Source organism: Triturus cristatus, chromosome 7 (assembly GCF_964204655.1).
Source record: "Triturus cristatus chromosome 7, aTriCri1.1, whole genome shotgun sequence".
Classification (NCBI taxonomy): Eukaryota; Metazoa; Chordata; class Amphibia; order Caudata; family Salamandridae; genus Triturus; species Triturus cristatus.
In genome coordinates this window covers 1,126,693,176-1,126,707,002 of record NC_140590.1, presented here as the reverse complement: position 1 = coordinate 1,126,707,002, position 13,827 = coordinate 1,126,693,176, and the positions used below count along the sequence as shown (strand labels likewise).

Genomic DNA, 13,827 nt, shown 5'->3' with positions numbered 1-13,827 from the left:
AGACGGCATGGGACAAGTATGTAGATTTCAATAAAGGTATCTTTCCCTATATAGGTACAATATCAAATAGTAAGCTGATACGTAGACTAACCAAGACTCTCGAAGCTGTAGTAAACGAGACTATAGCTGCCCTAGGCAATCTGACAGAGGAACAATCAGTGATGAGAATTGTTGTTCTCCAGAATCGTCTTGTCCTTGACGTCATCCTGGCCGATAGGGGCGGAGCTTGCAGGGTCATCGGATCCAGCTGCTGCATATTCATACCAGAAAATTCGCCATCTGTATATAAAGCTATAACACGCCTTCATAAGATTGTGAGCCAGATACACGAAAATCCAGGCACTTGGACGTGGTCCGGGTGGTTTTGGAGTGTGATATCAGCCTGGGGATGGAGAGTTCTATCCTTCCTAGGTATTGGCCTTCTTATGCTCTTCAGTTGTTGTTTATGCCTGCAATGTGGACCAGCGATTTGTGGTCTGTGTGCCACATCATGCATTCCATATCAAGGTTCTCGTTCAAAATGCCGGAAGAAGAAGGAAGAAGAAATGATGCTCCATGAGCAAATCGATGGAATGATGAAGATTGATATCTCTTGAAGGGCAAGTAGGGGACAAGGAGGGAATGTGGAAATGTGGATTTTCCTGATCAGTTATGTCCCCTATCTTGGACCCCAACGGTTCTATGTGCATGTCACAAGTACATGTATGTTCCCTCCAGTTCCAGTTTCCAAACGCAAACATATGTGCGTCCACCGTCAACATGTTCTCTGTCAGATCCGCCATCAATGGGCTGGATATTCGATTCCTAAGTATTAAAGGCCACCGACTTTATATGGCTAAGTTACTCCATTTTTACAGTTCAGGCGAGTAGGCCCGATTCTGTCCTTAAAGCCTTCCCTGCTCTCTGTCTCTGACAGCTTCAGCTTGAGCTCGCATCTGTATCCATGAACTTTGTCCTACTCCCTGTGCAGCTAACGGTGCCTGCCTCGGCCAGTTTTGCCTGCCTGCCAAGAAGCTGTATTTCACCTTCGAATTATCTACTTTGCTCTTCAGCCGATGCATTCCTGTCCAGTGATTTAGGTAAACATTTCCTTTAGCTCACAAGCAAAGGACTCGGCCTTTCCGTCCTCCTGCAAGTAATTCATAGCCCTGTTGCCATGGAAAGTTGTCTGCCCCTCGCATCTCATATAGACACTTAGACGCTTGTACACGCACACACAGTCAGTATAGAATAGATTCTGTCCGAGAGTCTTTTCTTGTGGATAACATAGTTCTCTAAACATAGGATGTTAGATATGATTTGGGATTAGGTTGACTTGACCCCCCAGACTTCTCGTCTCCACATGTAGAGCTAAATGTCAAGTCCCCTTCACCCCCTAGTTGCACGTCAATCACACGTCATGCTGCTGCGCGCGCATCTATGTTAAGTATTATCTTATAGATCCACCTATGCATGATAATCAGAGCCAATCATGTTTCTTTCTGCTCCTTATTACGCCTAGTTTCGATTACGTACCACTATGTCATTTCTCTTATCAATTGTCACGCCTTTTGCATTCATTTCATTGTAATGTATGACCTATAAAAGTTACTTCTTGTCAATAAAGTATTGTACTTCACTTCCTGAACCCTCGTGGTGACGGAACCTGAAGGCCGCCACTCGAGTCGGCCATTTTGGAATAAAGCCCATTCAGAAAATCTCTTATACCACGGATTCTGCCTCTTGTTATTCTGAGCTATTTTACTTTATTTTAGATTCCGTATGAAATTCAGTCAAGGTAAAAAGAATATTTACCACACTTCAAGTGGGGGCCGAGAAAAAAGGGGGTCCCAAAACACGTTTTCCCCATGTAAATTTCCATAGGATACTTTAGACAAAGCTAGAGCCCAAACTGCTAAACAGAATTACACCAAATTTGGCGAAAAGTTAGTCCTTCGTTCAGAAAGAGCCCTTTTTGTTAAATGGTGTAGATCCGTTGAGTAGTTGCTGAAAAATTAAAGAAAGAAAACATTTATATATCTGAGCACCGTGGAGGGTTCACGAACCCTCCCAGGCACAAGCTTCTCTCTGATTGGCTGCTAACACTCCAAACCAGGAAGTAGACCTGAGTTACAAGAACACAGTGAAAAAGAAGTTAAAAAAGAAGAAAAGGAAGCAGGGTAGAAACACCCTGACCCCCTAGGCCTGCTCAGGCGGTCCCACAAGGACCCCTAGGGCCAAAAATATAGATTTGTTAAATAGTTTCGGCGGAATTGACGTTGGGGGTTGCGAATCCCACTAAACATTTTTTTTAAATGAAGTGCAGACTCCCGTGCTTCATTTTAATGAGGCCCCCAGGCGGGCCATGTCCCGGGGGCAATCCCAGAATGAAAAAGCAACCTCAGTATTTGGACCCTTGCAGAGCAAGCACAGTACTCAATAACTGCCAACTGATCAGTATAGCGAAGATGACCTGTGCGCAGTAGGATCCTGGGCTGCTTGTGGTAGACATTGAATGTGTTGAGCGGTTAGTGCATCACTAATGCTGTTGAAAGGTAGCTCACTCAAAACTGTGTTTCAACCCTGCTGCTTGGATGTAATAACAGTGAAAAAAGCACTTGAGTGCTGAGGAGGGACACCTGACAAATCCCGGGGATTAGCTGGTGTGTAGAGGGAGCATCAGAGAAGAACCTGTCTGTGTTGCCCTGCGGGTGGGAGCCCGCACAAAGCAGTGCTCGGCAGGGGCTCCTCCAAACACCAGTGAACCACTCCAGCCCCCGCCTCGTGCTAGCCATTGCCTCTCAGCGCTGAGGTATCGCGCCCTTCCACCAGCCAGGGAGGAGGTAGCGCACCAGCGCCAGAAACAAAGGCTGCGGTCCGAGATGGCTTCCCTGAGCCTCAGCTTCTTCTGCAAAAAGAGCATCAGCAGGAATGCGACAGTGGAGTGGAAGAACCTGATCACAGTGTGCAGGTAAATCCTGGGGCAGGGTTGGCTGCGGGGCGGCGGGCAGTGTGGGGCACACAGCTGTGGGTGGGCAGCAGAGGCTACCGTGACTGCTCGCAGCAGCGCTCCCTTCTTCTTCTCAGAAGCGCCCCTCTGTCTGGAGATGACTTCATGTTTGCGCCCTTCTATCTGTACAGATTGATGTGAACAGGCTTTACCATAACCCAGAGTCTGCAAGCAGTGTTGAGGGGTAATGTCACCCGAGCTTGCAAGCTTCTGGTGCTTGCCATGGCAGAATGTGCAGGGGCATGAGGGATGTGTAGAGGTATTATGAGTGTGAGTTGAAGGTGCATACAGAGTGAGGAGTATGAGGGACGTGTAGCGGCAGTGTGAGTGCTAGGGGCCGGTGCATGGAGTGTGAGCAGGTGTAGAGGCAGTGTGCGAGGGGCAGGTGCATGCAGTGTGAGGGAAGCGTAGAGGCAGTTTGTGGCAGGTGTGCGAGGGGCAGGTGCATGCAGTGTGAGGGAAACATAAAGGCTGTTTGTGGCAGGTGTGTGAGGGCAGTTGCATTCAGTGTGAGGGAGATGTAAAGGCAGTGTGAGCTGGTGTGCGAGGGCAGGTACATGCAGTATGAGGGAGATGTGGAGGCAGTGTGAGCAGGTGTGCCAGGGGCAGGTGCATGCAGTGTGAGGGAGGTGTAGAGGCAGTGTGAGCAGGTGTGCAATGGGCAGGTGCATGCAGTGTGAGGGAGGTGTAGAGGCAGTGTGAACAGGTGTGTGAGGGGCAGGTGCATGCAGTATGAGGGAGGTATAGAGGCAGTGTGTTTAAGGAGTTAGGGGCAGGTAGAGGCAGTACGAGGGTGTGTGACAAGGGTATACAGAGAGAAGCACGAGTAGAGGCAGTGTAGGTAGTGGTGCTTAGGGTATGTATGGAGATAATGTGGGAAAGTGTGTGGGACATCTGCAGAAACAGCAGTTGTGAGGAGCATGTGTAAATGTGTGTAAGAGACTGGAGTGTACAAAGGGCACAGCTTCCAGGAGCCTCCAGATCCTTCAGTGGCCCTCATTCAGCCAAGGCCAATGATTATCTGTGCGATATGGGAGACTAAGTGGGCCTTCTTCGCATTCTGCAGGGTTTGCTCTCATTGTGTGTTACTCTGCTGACAGTATGGAGTGTGAGATCTGAAATGCTCAGCATGCTCAAAGCAAGAGGGTGCATGTGTGAAGACTGCATATGTGTTAGGGGGCATGAGTGAAGACTGAATGTGTGTCAGGGGGGCATGTGTGAAGACTGCTGGTGTATCAGGGGGCATGTGTGAAGATTGCATGTGTCAGGGGGCATGCGTGAAGACTGCATGAGTGTCGGGGGCATGTGTAAAGACTGCATGTGTGTCAGGGGGCATGTGTAAAAACTGCCTGTGTGTCTGGAGGGCATGTTGAGAGACTGCATGTGTGTCTGGGGGCATGTCAAGAGACTGCATGTGTGTCTGGGGGGCATGTAGAGAGACTGCATGTGTATCAGGGGCAAGTGTGCAGAGAAAAACTTGTTGCGTATTGCAGTTGAGGTATTGTACAGTAATTTCTATTCCGGTACACATTGCATTTAGGAGTTTTCACAGCTAACGGCACTCCTCTGGTTTTTGTACAATAAACTTCGGCAGGCTTACTGATCGACATGTGGATTTTGGTTCTGTAAGAATCAACATCCGCACATTAGTATCTGGTAAGGGGACAAACGCGTAATTGAGAGGGATATGTCAGACCTGATACATATCAACCCAGCATTGTTGGATATTATTGAGTAGAATAAATATCAGCCCAGCCACCTGGCCAGGTGGAGTGAGGGGCATCTGAGGTGCACTTATGAAAACAGAAAAACTAGCGTACAATGGAATTTCTGCATTTGCAAGTTTGTTGCTTACAGGGTTTTCACTGTTTCTTGGTGATGCGCCTGCAGAAGTGTCCTCCACAGGCTGCGTTCCATTGTGGAAACGCATACATTTGCTGTGGTAGAAAGCAGGAGTATTTATTTTATTTTGTCCATTAGTTGACTGGAGTAGATACCTGTCCTAACAGAAGTTGTGTGCATAGTTGGAAATGCAGTGCCAAAGACCAGAACACAGCATTGCTCGGTAACTCAAAGAAATTGTGGTGATAGAAGCCAAGTGGGTGACCTCCAGATACATGCTCTACAAGACAAACAACGTAATAAGGGCATTCTGGCTAACCAATGAGCATTGTAGTATTCTCATATCCTTTAATGGGCCCCTAAAGAACTTTATGTGTGGGAGGTGTTGGTAGACGTGTTGACTAAGATTGTCATTAGGTATATATTTATGCAATGCAGTATTTGTGGGAAGAGGAGAGAGATTATTCTGGCATTATCATTCTTGAACCAGGTGGACATGATTTGAGTTTTTCAACTAAGTGAGGGAGGGGATGGATTGAAGCTAGAATAAATGTTTCAATGAAGTGGCAGAGAGCTTGAAATATATGAATTTAGGAGGAGCAAAGGGGGATTTGAGTAAGCAGGTAAAGGTTGGCAGAGTGTAATGGAAGGCATTGCCTCATAGATTGTGAGGGGTAGGATGGAGATGTACTGTTCATGGCTTGAGACACCAGGCTGGATTCTTTTTACTGTACCATGCAAGTGATTTGTCTGCCATCTGTCCACTTACTTGATGTTGGTGTGATGAGGATTGTGTGTGTCTTGGCAGACGTTGAAGATTCATGTTGAAATAATGTATAATTTGATTAGGGAGAAAAAAATGAATATGTGAAAATTCCACCAGTTGGGAATTGTGGTGGTCCAGCCTACTGGAGACCACTATATTTATCAGTAGCAAATTAGCATAAAAAAGGAGATATTGGAAAATGTTCTCGTTATTGAGCAGTGAAGGTATGACTCTGTTAAGGTTCTTGTAGAGAATGATGCCAGTCTCTATTTGACGTTAAGTTGTACTCCAAGGTTCCTGGATGTTGTCAAGATGTCAGTCAAGTGCATAGGAGGCTGATCTAGCTGGGAAGTAGAGGATCTTGGTGGAGTTGAGCACTAGGTAGGAGAGTGCTTTTTATGTAAAGTAGTAAAGACAAGGGCTTTATAGGAAGAAAAGCAGAAACATGTGGATATTTGTTGCCTATAGATGTGATATGAAACTAATTTCAGTAATGACTTAACCAAAGGAGAGATCGTTCATGGATGCCAGCTGGGTTATTGCTCCTGCTGCGGAGCGGAGGTGCTGATACAACCGCAGATTGGAATCCAGCCAACTTGCCATTCTGTGGTGGCCCACGAAGCACCAAAGTGCTTTAATGCTATCGTCAGCTCTCAGCCTTGAGATACCGTTCTGTTGGCGCTATATAAATGGTTTAAAAGTTAGTGGTTGTCTGCCACAGGATCAGTTTCTGACCTGGAAGTTGTGGAAAGTGCCCCAGGGCTGTGTTTTCTCGGCTCTTTCTAGCTAAGATGATGGATGGTGCCAGTGGGGGAGGGGGTGGCGCTGAAGATGCCTCCAGCCGCTGGAGTCATCAGGTAGCTAGCTGCAGGAGAGATAAGAAATGGAGCGACGTCCGCGCAGCGCACAAAGGCGGTGGATGAAGACTTTCCCCCGGGTACCCCGGTGGGAGGCGGGTGGGGGGAGGGAAGGTCAGTCGCTGGTGAGGGTGTGCAGTAGCTGTTCTGGGAGGTCTGGGCACAGCAGCATCCCTCCAGGCCAAGCTCCGGAGACAGTAGCTTCTCTTGGACCAGCTGCTGGTAATGGATGGATGGGCAGAGGGGAGGCGGTGTGGGAGGGGAAGATGAAAGAGGCTGGGCATGGGCAGGGGAAGGAAGTCGAGACACAGAGTACAAAGTGAAAGAGGGGAGAGGTAGGGGCGAGGGAGCTGAGAAGAGGAGGAACGTAGGAAGAAGTGTGTGCGCAGGGGGGTTGTTAAAATAGGGGTGGCGTTGAGAGAAGAGGAAAACACAAAGAAATCTAAAATTCAAAAACAAAATAAAAGGATTGTGGATGCTAGTACGCCTGTCTTTTAAATTATTGCCTCCTAAGAAATAAGGAGTCTAGGCTTTCAAAAACTCATCATGCTAGCACTCTGTTGCCCAACTTAGCGCTCATGCATTCATCCATCCGTTGACTCATTTGTGCATTCCCACCCTTATATAGCTACAGAAAGTTTCCAGACAGACTCCAACACTTATGCAAGATAAATTGAAAGAATAAACATAGGACAAACATGAGCTTTCAATAAATACAAATAAACCTATCTGCAGGTAGGCATCTTACAATGGTTTTGTGCATGGTGTTTGATAGTTTTGAAGTTCCTTCATGGCTGCCACCAGAGCTTTAAGAGGGCAGAGTAACTCTGAGTCTCAGACCTGGTAGTGGTTAAATGCTAACATAGAAATGGGTCCTCACTGGGGCCTTTAGGTATGCCCTTAACTTTACAGACAAAAACACTGATCGATTTCTGGGCAATTAATTTAAAACATGGTATTGTAATTGAAGTCAGCAACTTATTTCCCGTTTTTTAAATATTTTACATATTTTACTTTATTTGTTATTTTTTATGTTATGTTTCTGTAGTTTTTTGAAGCATAATACTCTGTATATTGTAAACCTTGAGCTGAGTTGCATCCGTATGTTTATAATGGACTACGATTGATAGTTTTGCAGTCGAGGCTGAGGAAAGTGAGAGTTCCTCACAGGGGCTGTAAATGGATGAAAAGGTGCTCACAATACATGGACATCCAATCCTTGGCCTCTCTGCAGAGAGCAAATACTATTAGTCACGTATGTCTGTTGCATAACTGTGATTCTTTGCAAACTTGTGTGAAGGAGATAAACAAAGGTCAAAATATGGGCAAATACAGTGCCTAGAGGTGAGTGGGGGCTATTTGTATGTGTGTGCTGGGATGGTAAAGTGATGGAGACTGAAGAAGTATACAGTCAGAGTAGAGTGAAAGGATGGTGTTGAAGAGGAAAGAGATAGGGTGTAAGATGTGCACATGGGGATTTCTAAAGATTTGAAGAGAAAAAGGGCACAAGTGTCTAACAGACTGCATATGAATGAGTTGTGAAAGGAAGATCAGTCAGACCCATAATTTCCAAGGCCACTCTCCTTTACGAAACTCCACCTCATTTTTCACCACATTTTAAGCCCTGGCCGCCACGAACCAATGTGTTGACCATCTTCGAATGGTAATACAGTGTAATTATGGATAATACCATACCATGACGGCCGCCTGGACTAAAGGCTGTGGCTTCGCAGGATGCGGTGCACTGCAGATTAAACAAATGGCAGGCAAGCAGCCTTCAGCGCTCTCTGGGGATCTATAGTGTGCTCTAAAGACAATTACAATAAAAGGGTGAGAAGGAAAGAAACCATTGGAAAAATTGGAAAACTGAACAACTGGCCCACCAGTCCTGTCGCTGAAGTGCTGTTATTTTCAAGTGGATGTGCCTATGATCAGAAAAGTGCTGGGACTCATTTGGTACCAAAGCCAGTGTCTGAAATCAGCGACCCATTTCCCCACACTGAATGGCATCATGGCTACAAACAGAGAACTTCAGCCATTGGCTCTCTTGCACTGGTTTTATGGCTCTGGAAGTGGCAGTATTTTTCTGATCTAATTTCTTTCCTTCTCCTATTTTCTAAATGTGTATTTATATACATCTCTCTCTCTCTCTCTTCTCTCTCTCTCTCTCTCTCTCTCTCTCTCTCTCTCTCTCTCTCTCTCTCTCTCTCTCTCTCTATATATATATATATATATTATTTATTTTTTTCACTAAAAAAAACATAGGTCTCAGGGAGGTTATAGTTAGAAATTAGCATTTAAATGACCTTTGAAATTCACTAAATAAACCATAGGTTTCAGGGATGTTATAGTTAGAAATTAGCATTTAAAAAACATTTGAAACTCACTGAAAAAACAATAGGTTTCAGGCACATTATAGTTAGAAATTAGCATTTAATAAACCTTAGAAATTCACTGAAAAAACCATAGGTTTCAGGGATGTTATAGTTAGTTGGACATTTTACTCGTACAAAACCAGAGAAATTTGTCCGTTATACTTAACAGAGGTAACTCGCGCCCAGCAAAGCACTGATGATGATGTCACATATTAAATCACTTATAACATGGTCATTGACATCACTGATGACATCACTGATGACATCATCCATGTGATAATCTGATGCACCTCCTCAAACCCTAATAAAATCTTTGATACACCCACTCCAAAATACAGACTACAATATCAAAACCATAGACACTCCAACACCAATAACTACATACCCACTCACTGATTCTTAGGTCTACATACCAATCTACTCACTCACCCATACAGTCACTCATACTTTCAGTCACTCATCAGTACAGGACTATCATATGCACTCATACACCTATATAGACACTCACACACTGCCAATCACCCATAGAGTTACTCAGACACCTAGTCAGTCATGCAAATAATTAATCACACTCCCATTTACTCACCTATACAGTTACACACACACCACCTCACATACTCAAACAGATATTAACACATACTTATGCTCTTATACAATTACTGATACAAGCACACATCCATACAGCCACTCTCACATTCACTCACTCTCACTTATAGTCATTTATATATTCCAACACTCACATATACTACCTTTCACATATGTAATTACTCACACATGTACCACTGAGACATTCATTTACTCACCAACACACCCATACACATACTCACCTACTCATACAGTCCATCACAGATGCACTCTTGAATCCATACACCCAGTTGATCACCCACTCACACATCTATGCACAGATTCACCCGCCACCCACACAAACACTCAGGCACCCATACATATACTTAGACAACCAATCAATTACCCATATAGACACTCATGTAGCTATTCACCAACCCATGCAGCCGCTTATACACCAACTGACAGACTGATACAGACATTTACACACTTTACTCACTAACCCATGCATTCAGTAACATACGCTTATACAATCAGTCATGCACCTACTAAATCATCCATCATTCAGACACTTATACACCCACTCATTCTTCAATACACCTTAGCATATATATATATATATATATATATATATATATATATATATATATATATATATATATATATATATATATATATATATATATATATATAAAACATATTTAAACTTTAAAGAAACACACATTCACTGGATTATGTCATCAGTGATGTCATATGTCATGGCATCAGTGATGTCATCAGTGATGTCACTGACCATGTCATGAGTGATGTAGTATGTGACGTCATCAGCAGTGAATTGCGGGGGTGTGAGTTATAGTTAGCTCTACTACCTATAATGGCCAAATTTCTTTGGTTTTGTATGAGTGAAATATCCAACTAACTATAACGTCCCTAAAACCTATGGCATTTCGATGGTACAACCACCTTGCTCACAAAGCGTAGACACCATTACAAAGTTACTTTATACTGCCATGGGTACCACGCACATAGGCACAGGTTGAAAAGAAATACTTCCATTTTCTTTGTTCTCCTATTAAATACAAAACAAAAATGCATAACTTATACACATATGCTACCTGTGCAATTACTGTATATTCCTTCCTTATAAAATTATCGAAATTGATTTTATACATTATATAAAATAGAAATTGAAATACATTTTACTAAAGACAGGATTTATGTCACACACACATATATATAGAGAGAGAGAGAGACAAAGAGAGAGAGATAATATATAGACATATAGATATAGATTCATATAGATATAGGGATAGATATATATTTTTGTCAAATTTGGTAGAATACCTTACAGCTGTTTTTCGATATCGCTTTAGAAAATTGAGATGGAGCTTCACTGATGTGCTCTTCTGACGGCCCAATGGAGTGAGAAATTTCTACAGTTTGGCAATTTGACTGCCCACCAGATTCAGAATCAAATGGACAGTTTTCACTGTCTCTAACCACCAAGTAAAGCTTGGTAATAAGTGGCAGTGACAACTGCAAAATGACCCCCATAGCATAGGAGACAACTCCCAACATGTGGTAGACAAAATTCTGCTTTGAGATTTCTTTTTTGAAAAAACTAAAACATGTAAAAAGTTTAATGAAGGGTAACATAATTTTAATACTGTAACAGGGACTGCTGCCATAGCAGTTCTTGACAATGTTAAGAAATGCCTGCTGGGCTGACGGACACCTCTAAACCTGGTGGGCAGAGGACCCTCGCCATGGTAGGTGCAATGTAGTCTGTTATACCAATGGATTCACCTCTGTCCGCAAAATTCTGGCCCTTTGTGGAAGTGACTCTGTTCATCATTTCACTTATAAACAGAATAAAAATAATGTAATTAAAATAATATGTTGTGCATCTAAACAAGATTGATGTCAAGTACTGCATCATCCAGTGGCCTTTTCAAATGAGTGAGGTCTCTTGTAGCACATGAATACACACTCATTGGACAAGAGCTCAAGAGATCCTCACTCTAGTTGTGGACTGACTATCCAGTAGAAGGGCCATTTTTTAGAGTTTGTGATGCAGCGCTGTGCAGCTAATCACCTTGCTGCGCCACACCAGAGGTAAAGGGTGGAAACGCACAGTATTCATCCAATACAGCGCAATTCTATCCTAACCCATTGTACTGGTGCTGTTTTGTCTGCCAAGCGCCAATGCTGGCACCTTTCCACCATGGTGCTAGGGTGCCTTTGTTGCATGCAGAGGAGTTTTTGTGCACCTACCTACACACAAACAATCCTGAGAGTTTTTTCATCAACAGAATTACACCGAGTTTGGAAGGAAGGTAGATTTTGATTCACAGATCATGCTTTCAGTTATCCGGTGTAAGTCTGTTAAGTAGTTGTTGTGAAAATTAAGGAAATTCTAATTTGTTTATCAGTGATTGCGACTAATTCACGACAATTTCATGATTAATCACAAATCCTTAAGCCAACAGTCGAGGATCCAATCACAGACCCACTCAAAACTCGTACACCCATTCAAAGAGCCACTGAGTCATTTATTAATCCTCTGACAGACCTACTCAAACACTCGCAAGTCTAGTTACAGACCCACTCTGAGACTGACGCTCCCACTCACAAATGTGCTCAGACACTCATGAATCCACTTGCAGATCCTCTGAGACACTTATAAACCCAGTTCAGATCCACTCAGACACTCATGCACCCATTTTTCCGTCCAGTGGTTCGAGCTGCAGGCATGTCTTAAGACTCAATGGGAATTAACATGGGAAACATACTTTTCGGAACCTTCCTTTTTCTCAGCCCCTGCTTGATGAAACGCCCCAAGAAATAAGAATAATAAAGTGTGGTCTAATAGAGTACATCAATTGCTCCTCTATGTTTAATACTGAATACTTTCAGATTCTTGGTCTCTTAATCAGTGAGATTTAAAGTATGAAAGAGAAAAATGTCAGAATTCAAGGTTTGTTAAGGCCTGTTGAGATGCTGGATAGGGGAAAGGGTGCTAATGGTGCTTTGGTGAACCTCTCACAAAGTACATACAGAAAGGAAGAGGACCAAAGAGTATCATGTTTAATGAAAGAGCAGCAACAGTGTAATGATATGTTATGCTGCAAGGAATAGGTCTGTGTGTCCCACTTTGGGAACTGCTTCTCTGATGGGAATACATTTTGAAAGCCACACTTCATATGAAAATAATTCTTCAAGTGAAGTGTAAGGAAAACAAAGATTGTGTCTGTTTTATAATAGATTTACCAAGTAAGGATTTCTATCAATGACCCTGATCTCTTAATATTTCCATTTGCAGGGTGGTCACAGTGGAGGCTTCTTGGTAAAATAAACGTTTCTTTTAACCATATTTCCAAAATTATCTATGTCTGTGAAGTGACATTGATTCTAACTTGTTCCTTTACTTTTCCTTCTGCAGAGCTTATGAGTGCCGGTAAAAAACCTTTATTTTACTATGTGTATTACAATGCACTGTTTAAGGTAGCATCCATTTTCACTGGTTTAAATCCAGAACTGGAGCGGGTATTGTTTTCACTTTGCTGAGCTCTGTTCACAGTACCACTTGATTGAAGAAAAACACATTTCAATACAGCCTGTATGAATTAATGTCACTGGATCCATGGATGTGATGTGACACAGTTCTGGACTTTAACAATTCAGAGCAAGAAGCAATCCCCTCACCCAATCCACAATAATCTACATTTAGTGTAAACTTTGTGGTCTCCTTGAAGATTACTCCAAACTTACTTTAGATGCATTTCCCAAGCACATGCTAATATTGAGGTGATATGTTCATAGTGTTGAGTATTGTTTTTAATCTGCAATGAGCTTCGCTGTTACTAGTGGTTTTATTCACCTTGAATATAAACACTGCTTCCACATTTACAAAGTCATACCTTCATTATATTGAACTGGTTGCACCCAATGTGTATGTACCATTGAATTTGTATAGATACTTTTTATATTCTAAGAATTCTTTGCCACGGAAAAAAAGATTACAGCCCTTTTCAGCCATGTGGCTCAGTGCACAGATGTTCTAAGGTGGAGCCAGAAAATATATGTGCCACTGTAGAATATTTGTGTGGACAACAGCAGGTGTTGATGAAACATCAGTCTGTGGAACTAATTAGGAGTAATATGGTACTGGAATGGATTTAGCACATGGTAAATTCACGTCATAGCACCATTACAAAGTAGTAAAATCAGTTTAGATCCATGGCATGGGTAATAACGATTTGAGGGCAATTTGTTTAGTTATAACATCATATGGAAGTCGCAACTGCATGGGTTATTTGTTTGACCAGGTGGTAAATGTATGCAGGGGCTCACACATGGGATGGGAAGTGGTTGAAGGTGGTGGGTAGATTGGGTGGGATTTTTTTTCTAACAAGGGACAACATGTATGTTTCC

General features: G+C 43.0%; 1 protein-coding gene across 1 annotated transcript in view; it reads left to right on the top strand.

The window, feature by feature from the left end:
- Positions 1-12,859, top strand: part of LOC146811212 (uncharacterized) — a 101,691-nt gene extending 88,832 nt beyond the window's left edge. The window contains exons 14-15 of the mRNA XM_085618256.1: positions 12,716-12,739; positions 12,836-12,859. Coding sequence (XP_085474382.1) covers positions 12,716-12,739; positions 12,836-12,844 — 33 coding nt within the window. The 3' untranslated portion in view covers positions 12,845-12,859. The remainder of the gene's footprint in view (positions 1-12,715; positions 12,740-12,835) is intronic.
- The last annotated feature ends 968 nt before the right edge of the window (positions 12,860-13,827 follow it).